We start from the raw sequence: 15895 nt of genomic DNA, 5'->3' as shown, positions 1-15895 counted from the left end.
CCAAAGGAGGAGGCTGCAATGCTTGGTAAGAAATGTACGCATTATCCTGCCCATGTAATTGTAACCCCTCTGTACAGTATGTTCACAAATAAAAAAAAATAAATAAATTAAAAAAAAATCAGGAAGCCTGGTGCTGGTGGGTTGATCACATCTGTAATCCTAGCTACTCCAAAGGTTGATAATTTGAGGATTATGGTTCAAAGGTAGCCCAGGCAGAGAATTCCCTGTGAGACTTTGATCTCTAATTAACCACTCAAAAAACCAGGAGTGGAGCTTTGGCTCAAAGTGGTATAGAGCAATAGCTTTGATCAAAAAGAGTTCAGGGACCCAGACCCTGAGTTCAAGCCCTATGTCTGTCACTCACCGGCCCCTCCTCCGCAAAAAAAAAAAAAAAAAAAATCAGTGCTGGTTCTGGTTCTGGGGCTTGCACTTAGGGTCTTGGGTCTGTCTACCACTTGAGCAACAGTTCTACTTCTGTCTTTTGGTGGCTAATTGGAGATAAAGAGTCTCATAGACATTTTTTTTTTTGGGGGTCTGGTCAAGGGGCCTGAACTCTGGGCCTGGGCGCTGTCCCTCATCTCTTTAGCTCAAGGCTAGCACTCTACCACTTGAGCCACAGCACCACTTCTGACTTTTTTCTTTTTTGCTTATGTGGTGCTGAGGAATCGAACCCAGGACCTTATGCATGCAAGGCAAGCGCTCTACCACTCAGCCACCTTCCCAGCCCCTCTCATGAACTTTTGAACTATGATCCTTAGATCTCAGCCTCCTGAGTAGCTAGGACGGAAGGGGGTGAGCCACTGGTACCTGGCCAATGATATATTTTCCATTGTTTGGTCTTCTGACCTCATTTCTTGTTTCCCCAATTTTCCCAAAAATGGTACCTTAACTGAGTCTACAATTTGGATTTGTGAAGTGCTTTCAAAAAGCATGATTAGATAGATTTTTTTCTTTTTTTATTGAATATTGATTTATACATTGGGTATATGTCCAATAGTTGTTTGTGTTTGTCATGGTCATAAAGGTAGGTCTATTTTGATTTTTTTGAGGATTCTTCATACTGATTTCCATAATGGCTGCGTTAGTTGATATGCCCACTAAGGATTCTTTTCCATCCCCATCCTCACCAGTTTTCTTTGTTGTTGTTGAAGACTGGTGCTCTACCAGTTAAGCCATACCTTCGCTTTGGTTTTTGCTGGTTAATTGAAGTCTCATGGGCTTATCTTGCCTGGGTGAGCTTTAAACTGGCATTTCAGCCTCAAGTACCTAGGATTGCAGATGTGGGCCCATCAGTGCCCAGCTTTTGGTTTACAGGAATTTGATTGAGAATTTTTGTACTACTATTCATCTTTTTATTGTGTCTGTCCACTTTTGCAATAAATATAATATTTGGTTCATGGAATTAGTTCATTAGTGTTCTTTCCCTTTGTGTTTCATGGAATAGTTGGTGGAATATTACTATTCTGTGAAGAGCTGATAGAATTTGGCAGGGAATCCATTTGACTTTGGATTTTTTTTTTCTGGAAGATTTATTACTGGTTTAACCTCATCATTTGTTATGTGTTTTTTTTTTTTGTTTTTTGTTTGTCATGAGGCCTGAACTCTGGGCCTGGGCGCTACCCCTCATCTCTTCAGCTCAAGGTGAGCACTCTACCACTTGAGCCACAGAACCACTTCTGGCTTTTCTGCTTCTGTGGCGCTGAGGAATCAAACCTCGGGCCTCATGCATGCAAGGCAAGCACTCTACCACTGAGCCACCTTCCCAGCTTTGTTGTAGATTTGTTTGTTTTTTGGGTCCAGTCGTGGGGCCTGAACTCTGGGCCTGGACGCTGTCCTTCAGCTCTTCAGTTCAAGGCTAGCGCTCTACCACTTGAGCCACAGCACCACTTCTGCTTTTTTCTTTTTGCTTATGTGGTGCTGAGGAATCGAACCCAGGACCTCATGCATGCAAGGCAAGCGCTCTACCACTGAGCCACCTTCCCAGCCCTGTTGTAGATTTTTCTTTTTTAAATGTTTATATCTTGGTTTAATTTTGGTCAACCAACTGTATCTCGAATTTTATCCATCTCTTCCAGATCATCCAGTTGAGTACAGGTTTTTCAATGTATTTCCTTATTTTCAGTATATTTCCTTATAGTACCCCTTATGAGATTCCCCTTGTCATCTCTCGTTTTGTTGATTTGAAACCTGGGATCCTACTTCTTTTGGTCAAATTAATTAGGTGTCTATTACTCGTATTTTTTCTAAGAACCAACCTTCCCCCCCCCCCTTTTATTTTGAGGACTACCTTTTTGTTTGATTATATAGTTAGTTTTCTTTGGTTTCCATTTCAGTAATGTTGATCCTAATCTTTATTATTTCTTTCTGTTTGCTGATTTTGGGTTTTGCTTGTTCCTTTTTTTCTTCCAGTTTGAGGTATATTGTTAGGCTGTTTATGTGATAGCCCTCTTGTTGTTGTTGTTTTTTTTCATGTACATTCTTATAAATTTTCCTTTTTTTGTTGAACACAAAGTTTCTTGCGTATTTTCATTAGATTCCAGAAACTTTTTGATTTATCCCTCTGTTTCTTCAGTGACTCATTTGTTATTCAAAAATGTCTTGGTCAGATTTTGCATTGAATATTTTCTGTAATATCTGTTGCTGTTGAGTTTTAGCTAAATTCCATTATGATCTGATGGACTACAAGGAGTTAATTTACTCGTATTTGCTAAGACTATTTCCTAGATAGAATCTCTCTCTCTCTCTCTCTCTCTCTCTCTCTCTGCGCCTCTCTGCCTCTCTGCCTCTCTGCCTCTCTGTCTCTCTGTCTCTCTGTCTCTCTCTCTCTCTCTCTCTCACACACACACACACACACACACACACACACACACACACACACACACACACACACATTTTTTTTTCCCCTTTGGTCTTGGGGCTTGAACTCTGGGCCTGGGCGCTGTCCCTAAGCTCTTCAGCTCAAGGTGAGCACTTTACCACTTGAGCCACAGTGCCACTTCTGGTTTTCTGTTAGTTAATTGGAGATAAAAGAGTTTCTTGGACTTTTCTTCTCGGCCTGACTTTGAATCGGCCTGACTTTGAATCGTGATTGTCAGATCTCAGCTTCCTGAGTAACTAGGATTATAGGTATGAGTCACTGGTGCCTGGCAGAATATCATATATTTTAAAGAATGTTCTCTTCATTGAAGAGAAGAATGTATACTTTGCTGCTACTGATTATAGTTCTCTGTACATTCTCTGTCCTTTAGTTCTGAGGTTTATATTTGGTGATATTTTTGAGTGATTCATCATTCTTGAAAGTGAATTATTTAAATCTTTCCACTATGATTGTACCTGGGTTTATAATTGCTTGTGTGCACTACTGTTTGTCCTGTATATGTTAACTGTAATTTCGTCTTCATGGATTTTTTCCCCTTTATTAATGCAAAATGACCTGATTGAGTTTCAGTTCCTCTGCAGGCAACTACAGCAGTTGACACAATCTGCTATGACATCCATTCCTTTGCTGGGTGATTTGGCAGGGGATTCCCAAGCACTGCTAGGTATTGCTGCCTCTGATGTCTAAACTGACAATATGCTTCCCACTTTAAACTTTCCTGTGGGAGGAAGGGGGTCGAGTGTTGGGTACACTGTCTCCTCAACATGTTCTATGATTGACTGACTTAAATCCAAAATCTATGGCAGGGTGTCCTGTGATTCCTTGAGCCTTATTTTGAGGCCCCAAGAATAGCTTAGTATCTAAGGTTAGACTTTCTCTCGATGATGTCACCTTTTGTGATAACGGGAACCCTGGGTGCCTTACATCACCAAGCTATTCTCCCATACTGAGAAGTTAACCACCTCACATGTCAGTTTTGTTGGCTTTCCCTAAAGATAAGGGTTGGGATTGATTTAGCTGACAGCCTGTTTTACCTGGTCTCCCCGTGCTTTGAGGAAGCCAGGGACTGTCTTGCAACTCCCTGCAGCTTTTCTTGTGTTCCTCTCTAGGTTTCTGTCTTCCTGACACTTCCTTTTTGGTTTCTGGTTCTCTTCCTCCTCTCTTTCTGTTTTTAGAATCTTAGTATCTTCTTTGTCATCAGATTCTACTCATTCAAGGATTGAATAAAATCCAATGTTTCTAATCTGCCAATTTGCCTTGCTCTCCTAAGTGGAAATTTCATGTCATACCATGAATAGAAACTCACATAGAAGGTTCCAGAAACCGAAATACCATACCTTCTTGGCTTGTTGTCCTGTTTGGGGGGTGTGTGTGTGTGCGAGTGCGCGCTTGTGTGTGCCTGTGTGCATGCATGCATGCGTGTGTGTGTGTGTGTGTGTATCTGTTGATAATTTACTTCTGTCAGCTCATTTGCTTTGAGATTCATTAATAAAATTTAAAGAATTCATTTGGTTGAGTTCTAACCACTGAGCAAACTCAAACATAATTTTTTTGCCCGCTTTTTCTGTGTATGGCTTATACTTTCCAATTCTTTTTTTTGCCAGTCGTGGGGCCTGAACTCTGGGCCTGGACGCTGTCCCTCAGCTCTTCAACTCAAGGCTAGCACTCTACCAAATGAGTCACAGTGCCACTTGGTGCTTTTTCTGCTTATGTGGTGCTGAGGAATGGAACCCAGGGCCTCATGCATGCAAGGCAAGCACTCTACTACAGAGCCACCTTCCCAGCCCCACCTTTTAATTTTTATGTATGTCTTAAAATTTTTAGTTGAAAATTTTATGAACCTACTTCTGTGGGTTTTAATGTTTATTTGGTGAATTGCTTAGCTACTTGACTGAACTGATTTTTAAGTCTACTCTCCCTGGAATGGAGCTGCATACACACAAAAATGTATCCCACCATCCTTTATCAAGCTTAACTTTGTAGGCTTGTTATACCTTGTATTCATACACAGAACTTACTGGTCTGTTTATATTTAGGCCTTCTTAACCATCTAGATTCTCACCCTTTAATGTTGGATGTGACTTTTATTTTCCAAGAAGTTCCAAGTCATTCCTTAGAAGGTTTAACATTGAGTTACATGCAGTCTTTCAGATATTGGGTATGAATGTAATGTTATTTTCAACTCTGGCTTCTTAGGAGTTGACACTGTGTCAGAGTAAATGTTCAGCCAGTTTTTGATCAAAGGTTTTCTAGAGCTCTTTGAGTCTTACCGATGGATTTATGTGTGACTTGGGGAATACTATTAGGTTTACCACAAATTCAGATTTGATTTTGCCTGTTGGGTACAATGTGGTTCTTTTTTTTTTTTTTTGGGTCTGGTCGTGGGGCCTGAACTCTGGGCCTGGACGCTGTCCCTCAGCTCTTCAGCTCAAGGCTAGCGCTCTACCACTTGAGCCACAGCGCCACTTCCGGCTTTTTTCTTTTTGCTTAAGTGGTGCTGAGGAACCGAACCCAGGGCCTCAGGCACGCAAGGCAAGCGCTCTACCACTGAGCCAACTTCCCAGCCCTACAATGTGGTTCTTATGTGCAGTTTTCTAGATTTCCAGAGATGAGTGTGAGTCCAGAAGAATCCTTTGCTGTCCAGTACTCTGGTTCTTTCAGTTTATCTTTTGTTCTTCTCTTTTGCTTGCTTCTACTACTGTTTTGGAGGTACTAATTACTTACCAACAAGGTCCCCTCACTCTGAGATTACTTAAGTTTATTAACTTATTTCTTTGAACTAATAGTGTCTGAGTAACCCATTGGTTTGATTTTTTTTATTTTTGATTGACAAGTTGATTTATACATGTATGAGACACTGATGTTTTGGTATATGCATATAGTATGGAAAGCTAGCCTATTACTACGCATGAACTCTGAACTCTGTTAGAAATAATCTGTCTTTTCAGGCAGAACTTCAGCATTGTGGTTCTTAAGTTTCTCTTAAGGGCATTGCATGCAATTAGGCATTAATTTTTGACTTACTCAACTTCCAATCACCTGGTAATTTTGTTTATTATATATTTCATTGATAAGATTCTTTTAAAGTAATTGAGTCTTTTATCATATGACTGGCCAGGAGTTCAAGCTGTAAAAAAGTTTTTTTTTTAAACATGGTAAATGGACAGGATATCTGTCATAGTTGCCAGTGTTGTTCTTATATCTGTCCATATTTATGACCCAGCGCATCTTCCTCTCTGTACTGTTGGTAAGGATTAAGGATATTAGTGTGATGTCTTATAGAGAGTTGGAATGATCTACACCTTGCTCTCATATACATAATAGGGCTAGTCTTTGTCCCTAGGCCCAGCATCCTATATCAACTCCTTGTAGATGTATTTATTTCCAGCAGAAAGGAAAGAGAACCTCTAGTTTTATACACTTGTTTAAGGAATCAGTTGAATATATCAACAGTGATGTTTGAGGAAGAAGGGGGTCATAGCCTGTCTTCCACCTTCTGACCTCTTGTGTCTATCAAACACCTTCCATCTTGTCTGGTGGGATTTTGAGACTTAAAAACAGCGCCTTTGTGAATTTTTAGTATGACTATTTATATGTTGTGGCTTATGTATTCTTGATTCTACTGTTCACAAAATTAAATTTCTGTCTGGAAAAGAATTTATGTGGGCTGGGAAGGTGGCTCAGTGGTAGAGCGCTTGCCTTGCGTGCATGAGGCCCTGGGTTCGATTCCTCAGCACCACATAAGCAAAAAGGAAAAAGCCGGAAGTGGTGCTGTGGCTCAAGTGGTAGAGTGCTAGCCTTGAGCTGAAGAGCTGAGGGACAGTGCCCAGGCCCAGAGTTCAGGCCCCACGAACGGACGCAAAAAAAAAAAAAGAATTTATGTTTTAAAGAAAAGTAGGTTTAGATAATTAACCTGATTTTCATTTTTGAAGCTAGTTATAAAAGCAAGATTCATGTTAAGCATGTATTTGATTTTTGTTTGATTTTTATTTTTGTTCCTTTATTTTAAGACTTGCTACATTTGTGATGAACAAGGAAGAGAAAGCAAAGCTGCCACTGGTGCTTGCATGACATGTAATAAACATGGATGTCGACAGGCTTTCCATGTAACATGGTAAGTATGTTTTCATCATTGTACCAAAGTGATCCTTGGCTTGTAAGTTGTATAACAATCTTATTAAAGACTAGAGCTGAGCATTGGTAGCTCATGCTTGAGATCTGAGGAAGGAAAATAAAGTAAAATAAATTGGCTAGTCATTGATGGCTCATACTTGTAACTGTAACTACTCAGAAGGCTGAGATCTAAGGATCATGATTTGAAGCCATCCTGGGCACAAAGGTCTGAGACTCTTACCTTCATTTAACCACCAAAAAGCCAGAAGTAGAGCTGTGGTTCAGATGGTAGAATGCTAGCTTTGAGCAAATGCCTAGACCCTGAGTTCAAGCCCTCCCTCCCAGGTTTAGTTCCCATGTACACTTTATTTAAATAGTTTTTATGCTCAGACATAGTTGAAATAGAGATAATTTGTCTATTTTAAAAATGGGCATAGGTGATTCCTTTTGTTATTAGAAGGAAATCAGTGTATCTAGGTTAATAGTACAGTGTCTGAGATACTAGTATAGGATAAACTTATGCTCAAGGGAAAAAATGCAGTTACCATCATTCTCATGTTAAAGTGGCTACTTCTTGAAGGTTTACTTACATTCATTTTTGCAGTATAAACTTTGAGGGGCAAAAATTTACCCTGTATAATAGATAATAGTTCCACATAAAAGTTTAGGAATAATTGATATACTTATTTTAAGAATAAGACCATGCTTATCTGCCAATTTAGGCATATGCTTATTTCCTAAGCTGAAAATATGAGCCACATTTTAGGCTATTTTTAGGACATGAACAAGATTTTTTTGTGTTTATTATATTATTACTTTACCTAATTTTCCAAAAGATAAAAGCTTTTTTGAGGGTGGGAACTGTCATATGAGACCCATCAGTAATTTTGGGGATGTTTAAAGTATAAAGGTCTCACTAACAGGATGATTATAAACTCGCATTTTCTGTTTTTAGAAGTAGAAATATCACTACATTTCAATTCCATTCTTCCTCCCCCCCATATATATATTTATTTTAGCAAGAAGTTATTTTGGTATGACAGGTTTCAAAAGTAAGGAGAAGGGCTAGGAAGGTGGCTCAGTTGTAGAGTGCTTGCCTTGCATGCATGAGGCCCTGGGTTCTATTCCTTAGCACCACATAAGCAGAAAAAGCCAGAAGTGGCACTGTGGCTCAAGTGGTGGAGCGCTAGCCTTGAGCTGAAGAGCTGAGGGACAGCGCCTAGGCCCAGAGTTCAGGCCCCGTGACTGAACCCCCCCCCCAAAAAAAAAGATAAACAGTAAAACAGACATATTCCTTGATCCCCATGCAGGAATTGGAATTAAAGACACACATACACACACTCACACACACTCACACACTCTCTCTCTCTCTCATTTAAAATTTTGATGATGGGAATTGAGCCCAGAGCCTCTGTAAACACTCCACGGCTAAATATCCCTGCTCCTCTTCTGTTATGTCCATGTGTGTAGTTAGGATGGAACTCAAGAGTACATGCTAGGCAGATTCTCTGCTACTGATCTCCAGCTTTCTTAAATTGTTTTGGCTGAAAAGAACTACTTAGGCTATTTATGTGTTTTGAGTTTGAAGCATTTAAAATTGCGAAATGAGTGCTAAATGATGTTCTCATTTTAAGAATCTCTCTTTTATTGATGGGAATTTCTTAAAATGAAGTTGAAATTTTAATTTTTAATTAAAATTAGATTAGGTGGCTTATACTTGTAACCCTAGATACTTTGGAGGTAAAGATCCAGGGATTGTGATTTGAGACTTGCCCAGAAATAAAAGTTTCAATGAGCTGGTCACTGGTGGCTCATGCCTGTAATCCTAGCTATTCAGGAGTCTGAGATCTGAGGATCATGGTTCAAAGCCAAGTCGGTGTGAGACTCTAGCAGAAAACCGGAAGTGGTGCTGTGGCTCAAGCGGTGGAGCTCTCGCCTTGAGCTGAAAAGCTCAGGGAAAGCGGCCAGGCCCAGAGTTCAAGCCCCATGACGGACCCCCCCCCCCAAAAAAAAGTTCCAGAGGTTTCCCTCTCCCTGTGGGTGGGTGTGATGGCACTTGTCTTGATCCCAGTCACTGGCGAGGCTCTGTGGATGGGCTCAGTGGTGGACACTTTTCAGTCTGAGTTGCATAGGGAAGCATAAGAGGGTAGATCCCAGCCCAGCCTGGACATACATACAAGACTCTACCTCTGAAATAACTAATGCACAGAGGGGCTGGAGGCCTGGCCTTTAAAGTGGTAGAGCATCTGCCTAGCAAGCTTGAGGTCCAGATTTCAATCCCCAGAACTAACCTCCTTGCCCCTTGCCAAATTTCCTTTGAAGGCTGAGTATGCTGATGCATAAACTTGGGAGACTGAGGGAGGAGGATCATGAGTTTGAGGGCAACCTGTGCTACCCAGGGAAATCCCATCTTGAGCTACCCCTCATACAAAAAGAAAGCTGTTTTGTTTTTTTTTAAAGAGGATGTAATCTTCATCCATGTAATACCTATCACCTGTCCTTTTTGTGTTTTAGAGAGGCATGGCCTTTACTTTTGTATATGTGACATAGATTGAAAAATTTTGAGGTGAAAAATAATTTCATTTTTTTCTGGAGAAGGGATTCTTGCTAGGTTTCCCTGGCTTGGGGGTATGGCTGCCATAGAGGCTGTGTCTTCAGTTTGAAATGCCATAAAACAAGCAATGAAACAAATAACCCTGAAAACTTGAATGAGTTTTAGTGACACAAAAATATGAACATATCCTCATCCTTAATAGAAGTGGATGAAAAGTTTAAAGTACGACTTTGCCAGGTATCAGTGGCTCACACCTGTAATCCTAGCGACTCAGGAGGCTGAGACCTAGGGATCTTGGCTTGAAGCCAGCCCCGGCAGGAAAGTGGTGAGAATCTTATCTCCAATAGACTACCAAAGAAGCTGGAAGTGGAGCTCAAGTGGTAAAATGCCAGCCTTGAGAAAAAGCAGGTCAGGGACAGTGCTCAGAGCTTGACTTCAAGCCCCAGGATGACTCTCTCTTTCCTTTCTCTTTTTGGGGGTGGTACTAGGCGTCATCCCCAGGATCTTGGGCATGCTACTCAGACGCTTTATCACTGAGCTACATACCAATCTTATTTACTTTATCTTTTCCTACAAGTGTTTGATGCTTAAAAGTAGCTTTGTGTATACTGTGGCTTGAATTTTTTTATTGATGTACTTGGCCTTTATTTTCAGTGCTCAGTTTGCTGGATTACTTTGTGAAGAAGAAGGTAATGGTGCAGATAATGTCCAGTACTGTGGCTACTGTAAATACCATTTTAGTAAGCTGGTAAGAACTACTTTTGAACCTAATATTAAAATAATAGTTTTGACAATAGAGTGATACTGTTATTAAAATAAAAGGCATATCAACTTCTTTTCTCTTGAGTTTTTGCTTAAGAGTAAATTTATGTTAGAAATGAAAAGTAGTAATTTAAAAAGATTTTGTTCTGCCTTGGTTCATTTAGGTGATCTAAAACATCGTAGATTAGACTGTATTTATTAGCAGTTGATAATATATGTTTGTAGTCTACTGGAAAAATTAACTTGTGAAGACTTGATTTTTAGCATATAATGATCATTTTGGATCTTTTTTTGTTTGAGACAGTCTTGCTCTGTAGACAAGCTGACCAGGAACTCACTATGTTAATGAAAGCATGTGGATATTCTTCCTATCTCAGTCTCCTGAGTTTTGGGATTACAGGTGTGACCTACTGTGTCAGGCCCTCTTTTTGGATTTTCTTATCATTTGTTTCCATCTTCCTGGCTCATAACCATTACGCATTTTTTGGGGGGGTTATTTTCATTTCCATTGACTATGAAACAGTAAAACTGCAGTAAAGGTCTTTTTGTAACTTGGTCAGAGACCTTGAAAACAGACTTTGGTGTGTGTGTATAGTTTGTTTTTGATTTTTTTTAAAGATCTAGTCAATATTTTGCATGCATGATTGAGTTAATAGCATTTGATTCACTGTGAGATATTGCTGCCCATGTTTATTTGAAAGATCATTGTTTCTTTACCGTTCTAAGTGTATGTCCTAGTCCTTAATGATACATTGTACATGCGTTTATGCACTGATAATTTAAGTCTTTGTTTTTCTTTCTAGTGTTTAATTTTTAAGCCACTACCTTTCTCTGGTGAATGCGCTATTGTTTTAAACAATTTTAGGTTTTTAGTTTTGAAGAAATAATATTATTAGGGGCCCTATCTCATGAAATGAGCATCTCATGTTTCCAATATTCTGAATCATGATAAGAAGTACAATATATATTATTTAAATATGGGCAATACATACGATGGTGGTTTGATAAGATTATAATGTAGCTGAAAATTTACTATTGATTGTTTTTACTTTACCTTTTCTCTGTTTAGATATGCTTAGATACTGAAATATTGTGTTATAATTGTCTACAATATTTAATACAGTAATGTGCTGTATAGGTTTGCAACTTAGAAGCAATAGGCTACACCATTTAGTCTAGAAGAATGTTTCATCTAGCTTGTGTAAGTATACTTTATTATGATGGTCATACTAGGTTGAGTCACTTAACACATTTGCTAGAATGTATTTCATTGTTAATAAATGTGACCATTCTTGAAAGTGCTTATATCTTTTGATGTTAAATGCTTTGATACATTATAATGCCTTGTGAAAAATATTGAGATTGTGAAATTTAACATTTTGCTTCCTCGGTTTTAAACTACTAGATATTTCCCAAATGAGAATTGACACAGATAAAATTTAAAAAAATGATGTAATTCGTACAAATAAATGGATGAAATTTGTACAAATAGAATTTTCCCATTACTAATTATTGATGTACATCAATTGCTTATTGGAAGAAAGTTTAATAATTTAGTAACATTGTATAAACTACATTTATGTAGATTTTGAGCATGTTTTGTGGATACTTTCATCTTGTTTAATGAGTTGTAATACCAGAACCATTTAAACACTCCAAGTAACTCTTAACTTAATCCTTTTTTATGCAGTGGTGTATGTTATTTTTAACAGAAATGTATAATGCTTTTAGTAGTGCTTTGAAAAAAATGCATGGGTCTAATACTGACATTTCCTTTACCTTTTTTTTTTCCTCTAAAAGGATGCCTAGATAAGTTTTTACAGATTTGTTTTCTGTAATACTGAAAGTATGAGATTAAAAACTTCTTGCTTTACTAGTGGCATACAGTAACTCTTTAAATATTTACTTTTCTTTCTTTTAGTCTTGACATCTTTCTTTTAATATGGCATTTTTCTTTTGGTTGAAACATTTTTTTTAAAGCCAACATTGAAAGCATAGTAGCTTATTTGAAAGTAGACAGTCTATTTTCACACTGTAATAAATATACAAAATAGTGCTATTAATGTTGACTTTAGTTTTTTTTCTTCACAATGCAATGGATGACTTATAGTCTGGATTATATAAATCAAAACAGTGCCTTTAAAAAATTTTCAGTAGACATTTAAAAATATTACACATTTGAAATAATTTAAACCTAACATTCTCTAGGTAATTTTTTATATACATATACATGTATGTATAAATATTTTCTTTTTTAGAAAAAGAGCAAACGGGGATCTAATAGGTCATATGATCAAAGTTTAAGTGATTCTTCCTCTCACTCTCAGGATAAACATCATGAGAAAGAGAAAAAAGTAAGTGGATTTGTTGTTGCTAATTACGTAGCACATCACTTAATAGAATTTTTTTTCCTTTTTATATAATTTTAATTAAGTTCTGGATAACTAAATGGAAACACTGAAGTACAGAAAAGTTTTTGACTAATAAAGAGTATTAGAAGAGTAGGTTTAAAATAATGCCATATTTGTGAATATGGTTTTACCCATTGCAACTGAACATTTAACATGTAACTTCATTGAAAGCATGTGAGTGATTTCTTGCATGTGTCAACTGTGGTCATTTTGTGAAATCTAGGTGATTTCAACAATATTGGTTTGTTTCTACCTATCATGATTTTATCACATGTAAGTAATTATCTCATCAGCTTTTCTTTTTTACAATAGAAGAGTTTCCAGGTTATTATTATTTTTGGCTGTTTTTGGTTTTTCAGTGATGTTAATAATGGTTTATCATTTTTTAAAAAAACGGCCAACTGTTAGACCATTGTTTGAAAATATTTTGTCTTTTAGTTAAAACACTAAAATCTTGCCTAAACACTAATCTGTCTTCATACTTACCTGTTTTCTGCTTACATTTTTACCTACTTTTAGTAAACTAAAAATGAATATTGTAGAATTCTGCATATTTGAGTTTTAATTTTCTAAGAGAATATATTGCTAGTATAATAAAATAATATGAATTGCTTCAGTGGAAATGAAGATATAAAGGACATCTTCAAATGAAAAACTGTATTCTTACCCAACTGGCTTATGCTAGTTTTGAAAATATTTCTGCAGGTTATATTTAAGAACAGTAATTTCGTCCATGAATACTTTGGGTTTGGGAAAAGCTATTGTGTAAATTATTTAAGCATCCTTTATTTGCAGCTTTTATTTGTAACTTTTTTCATTGTACATATTATTTTTAAATTCAAAGTGTTTGAGATTAAATGTGAGTGAAATACAAAGTGTAACTTTATGCCCACCTTTAGGGTAGTTATCTAACATTTTCTGTATATATTGATGTAAGTATATACACAGACATATACAGACATACAACCATCTCAATATATGCATATATATGAAATCATGTATAAGATCATATATATACAGTTTACGTATTTTTCTTGACTTCGTTATGATATATGATGTGGTTTTGTAATAAAGTAATAATAGAAATCTAGTTTGTATCTGTGGTTTGGATTGCTGATAAAGGCAACATCAGGATTAGTTCCATTAGTACTAAGACATCATGTGATTTTATTCAAACTTATAAAATTAAGAAGTAAAGTTTCTTTAGATAAGGTGCATAAAGTTTGAAGACAGATGTGTCTCTGTTAATGGGCTTCTATTATACCATTCTTGAGCATTAATTTATTTTAGAAGTGTTTTTAGTACGATCATATTTATTTGAATCTATACCCTATCATTGTATTTGAAAGACAATTATTAAATGTAATACAGTGTTGAATAAGCATAGTATAGATGACTGTTCTCACTTATCAACCTTTCCAAATAGCTTTTTATTTTCTGAAATAATTGTTGAATATTACAATTAAAAAATACTTGTTTAGTTTTAGATTTCAGAGGTGTATAAGTACTGTGTGGATTGTTTAGAACTGTTTTTGTTACCAAACTTATAACTATTATTACTGCTATGATAATGATGATGATGATGATGATATTGATAATGATGCTGCTGCTGCTGCTGCTGCTGCTGCTGCTGCTGCTGCTGCTGCTGTAGTAGATGTACTAGTCCTGGCTTGAACTTGGAGCCTGGGTGCATTCTCTGAGCTTTTTTTCTCGAGGCTAGTGTTCTACCACTTAAGCTATATCTATACTTCTGGTCTTTTGGTACTTCATTGGCAATAAAAGTCTCACAGATTTTCCTGCCTGGAATGGCTTCAAACTGCCTTTGGCAGATCTTCACTTCCTAAGTAGCTAGCATTACAGGTGTGAACCACTGGTTCCCAGCTTGTATTTTATTTTTTATTTTTTTTGTCAGTCACGGGCCTTGAACTCTGGGCTTGGGTGCTGTCCCTCAGCTCTTCAGCTCAAGGCTAGCACTCTACCACTTGAGCCACAGCACCACTTCCTGTTTTTTGGTGGTTTATTGGAGATCAGAGTCTCCCAGACTTTACTGCCTGGGCTGGCTTTGAGCTGTGATCCTCAGATCTCAGCCTCCTAAGTAGTTAGGCTTACAGGTGTGAGCCACTGGCACCCGGCACCCGGCTGTATTTTATTCTTAAAAGAAAACAAAAACAAGCAGATTTATAGTTGATAATGTAAATATAGTACAAATTGTTAGATCTGTTTGCTTGTCTTGGGAATATTTGGTGGTGAGATCAAGTGATTATTAAATTGGATGTTAAATGGTAGTATAGTTGAAAAGATGGAGTGCTACAAGTTTGGTTTTCTACTTCTTTTGGATACAATAGTTAGGTTGGCCATGAACTTGAGATCCTTGGGATTAAGATGCACTACCTGCACTACCAGGCCTGGATTTACATTTATTTTATTTTATTTATTCACTTATTTATTTATTTATTTTTTGCCAGTCCTGGGGGTGGAACTCAGGGCCTGGACACTGTCCCTGAGCTTCTTTTTCTGCAACTAGCACTCTATCACTTGAGCCACAGTGCCCCTTCTGGCTTTTTCTGTGTATGTGATACTAAGAAATCCAACCTAGAGCTTCATGCATGCTCAGCAAGCACTCCACCACTAAGCCACATTCCCAGCTCTAGTTGGTTGTTTTTTAAGGTTTTTTTTTTTTTTTTGCGTCCAGTCATGGGGCCTGAACTCTGGGCCTGGGCGCTGTCCCTCAGCTCTTCAGCTCAAGGCTAGTGCTCTACCACTTGAGCTACAGTGTGCCACTTCTAGCTTTTTTCTTTTTGCTTATGTGGTGCTGAGGAATCGAACCCAGGGCCTCAAGCATGCAAGGCAAGCGCTCTACCACTGAGCCACCTTCCCAGCCCATGTTTTTTAAGTTTTTTTTTTTTTTTAAATTTTTATTAAGAAAGAGGGTCTTGCTATGTTGCTTAGGCTGGCCCTCAGCCTTTGAACTTAGGTGATCCTTCTGTCTCAAACCTGGGACTACAGGCTTATGTCTGTACACCTGTCTCCCTGGCCTGGATATTCATTCATATTCCCTCCTTCCCTCTTCCTCTCTCCCTCCCTCCCTCCCTCTCACCTTCTCTCCTTCTCCCTCCTTTTCCTCCTCCCTCTCCCTTTTCCCCTCCCTTTTCCTCTCCCCCTTCCTCTCCCCCTCCC

The 15895-nt window shown here is 37.9% G+C and overlaps 1 protein-coding gene across 7 annotated transcripts in view; it reads left to right on the top strand.

Moving 5' to 3' along the window:
• Mllt10 (myeloid/lymphoid or mixed-lineage leukemia; translocated to, 10) overlaps positions 1 to 15895 on the top strand; it is a 198626-nt gene that overhangs the window by 93055 nt on the left and 89676 nt on the right. For 6 of the 7 annotated variants that reach the window (XM_013014683.1, XM_013014688.1, XM_013014687.1 and 3 more), the window contains exons 6-8: positions 6889 to 6992; positions 10200 to 10293; positions 12566 to 12661. In XM_013014683.1, coding sequence (XP_012870137.1) covers positions 6889 to 6992; positions 10200 to 10293; positions 12566 to 12661 — 294 coding nt within the window. The remainder of the gene's footprint in view (positions 1 to 6888; positions 6993 to 10199; positions 10294 to 12565; positions 12662 to 15895) is intronic. The other variant, XM_013014686.1, reaches the window with a different exon arrangement.

Source organism: Dipodomys ordii, unplaced genomic scaffold (assembly GCF_000151885.1).
Source record: "Dipodomys ordii isolate 6190 unplaced genomic scaffold, Dord_2.0 Scaffold24, whole genome shotgun sequence".
Lineage (NCBI taxonomy): Eukaryota > Metazoa > Chordata > Mammalia > Rodentia > Heteromyidae > Dipodomys > Dipodomys ordii.
This window is presented reverse-complemented; position numbering and strand designations above follow the sequence as displayed.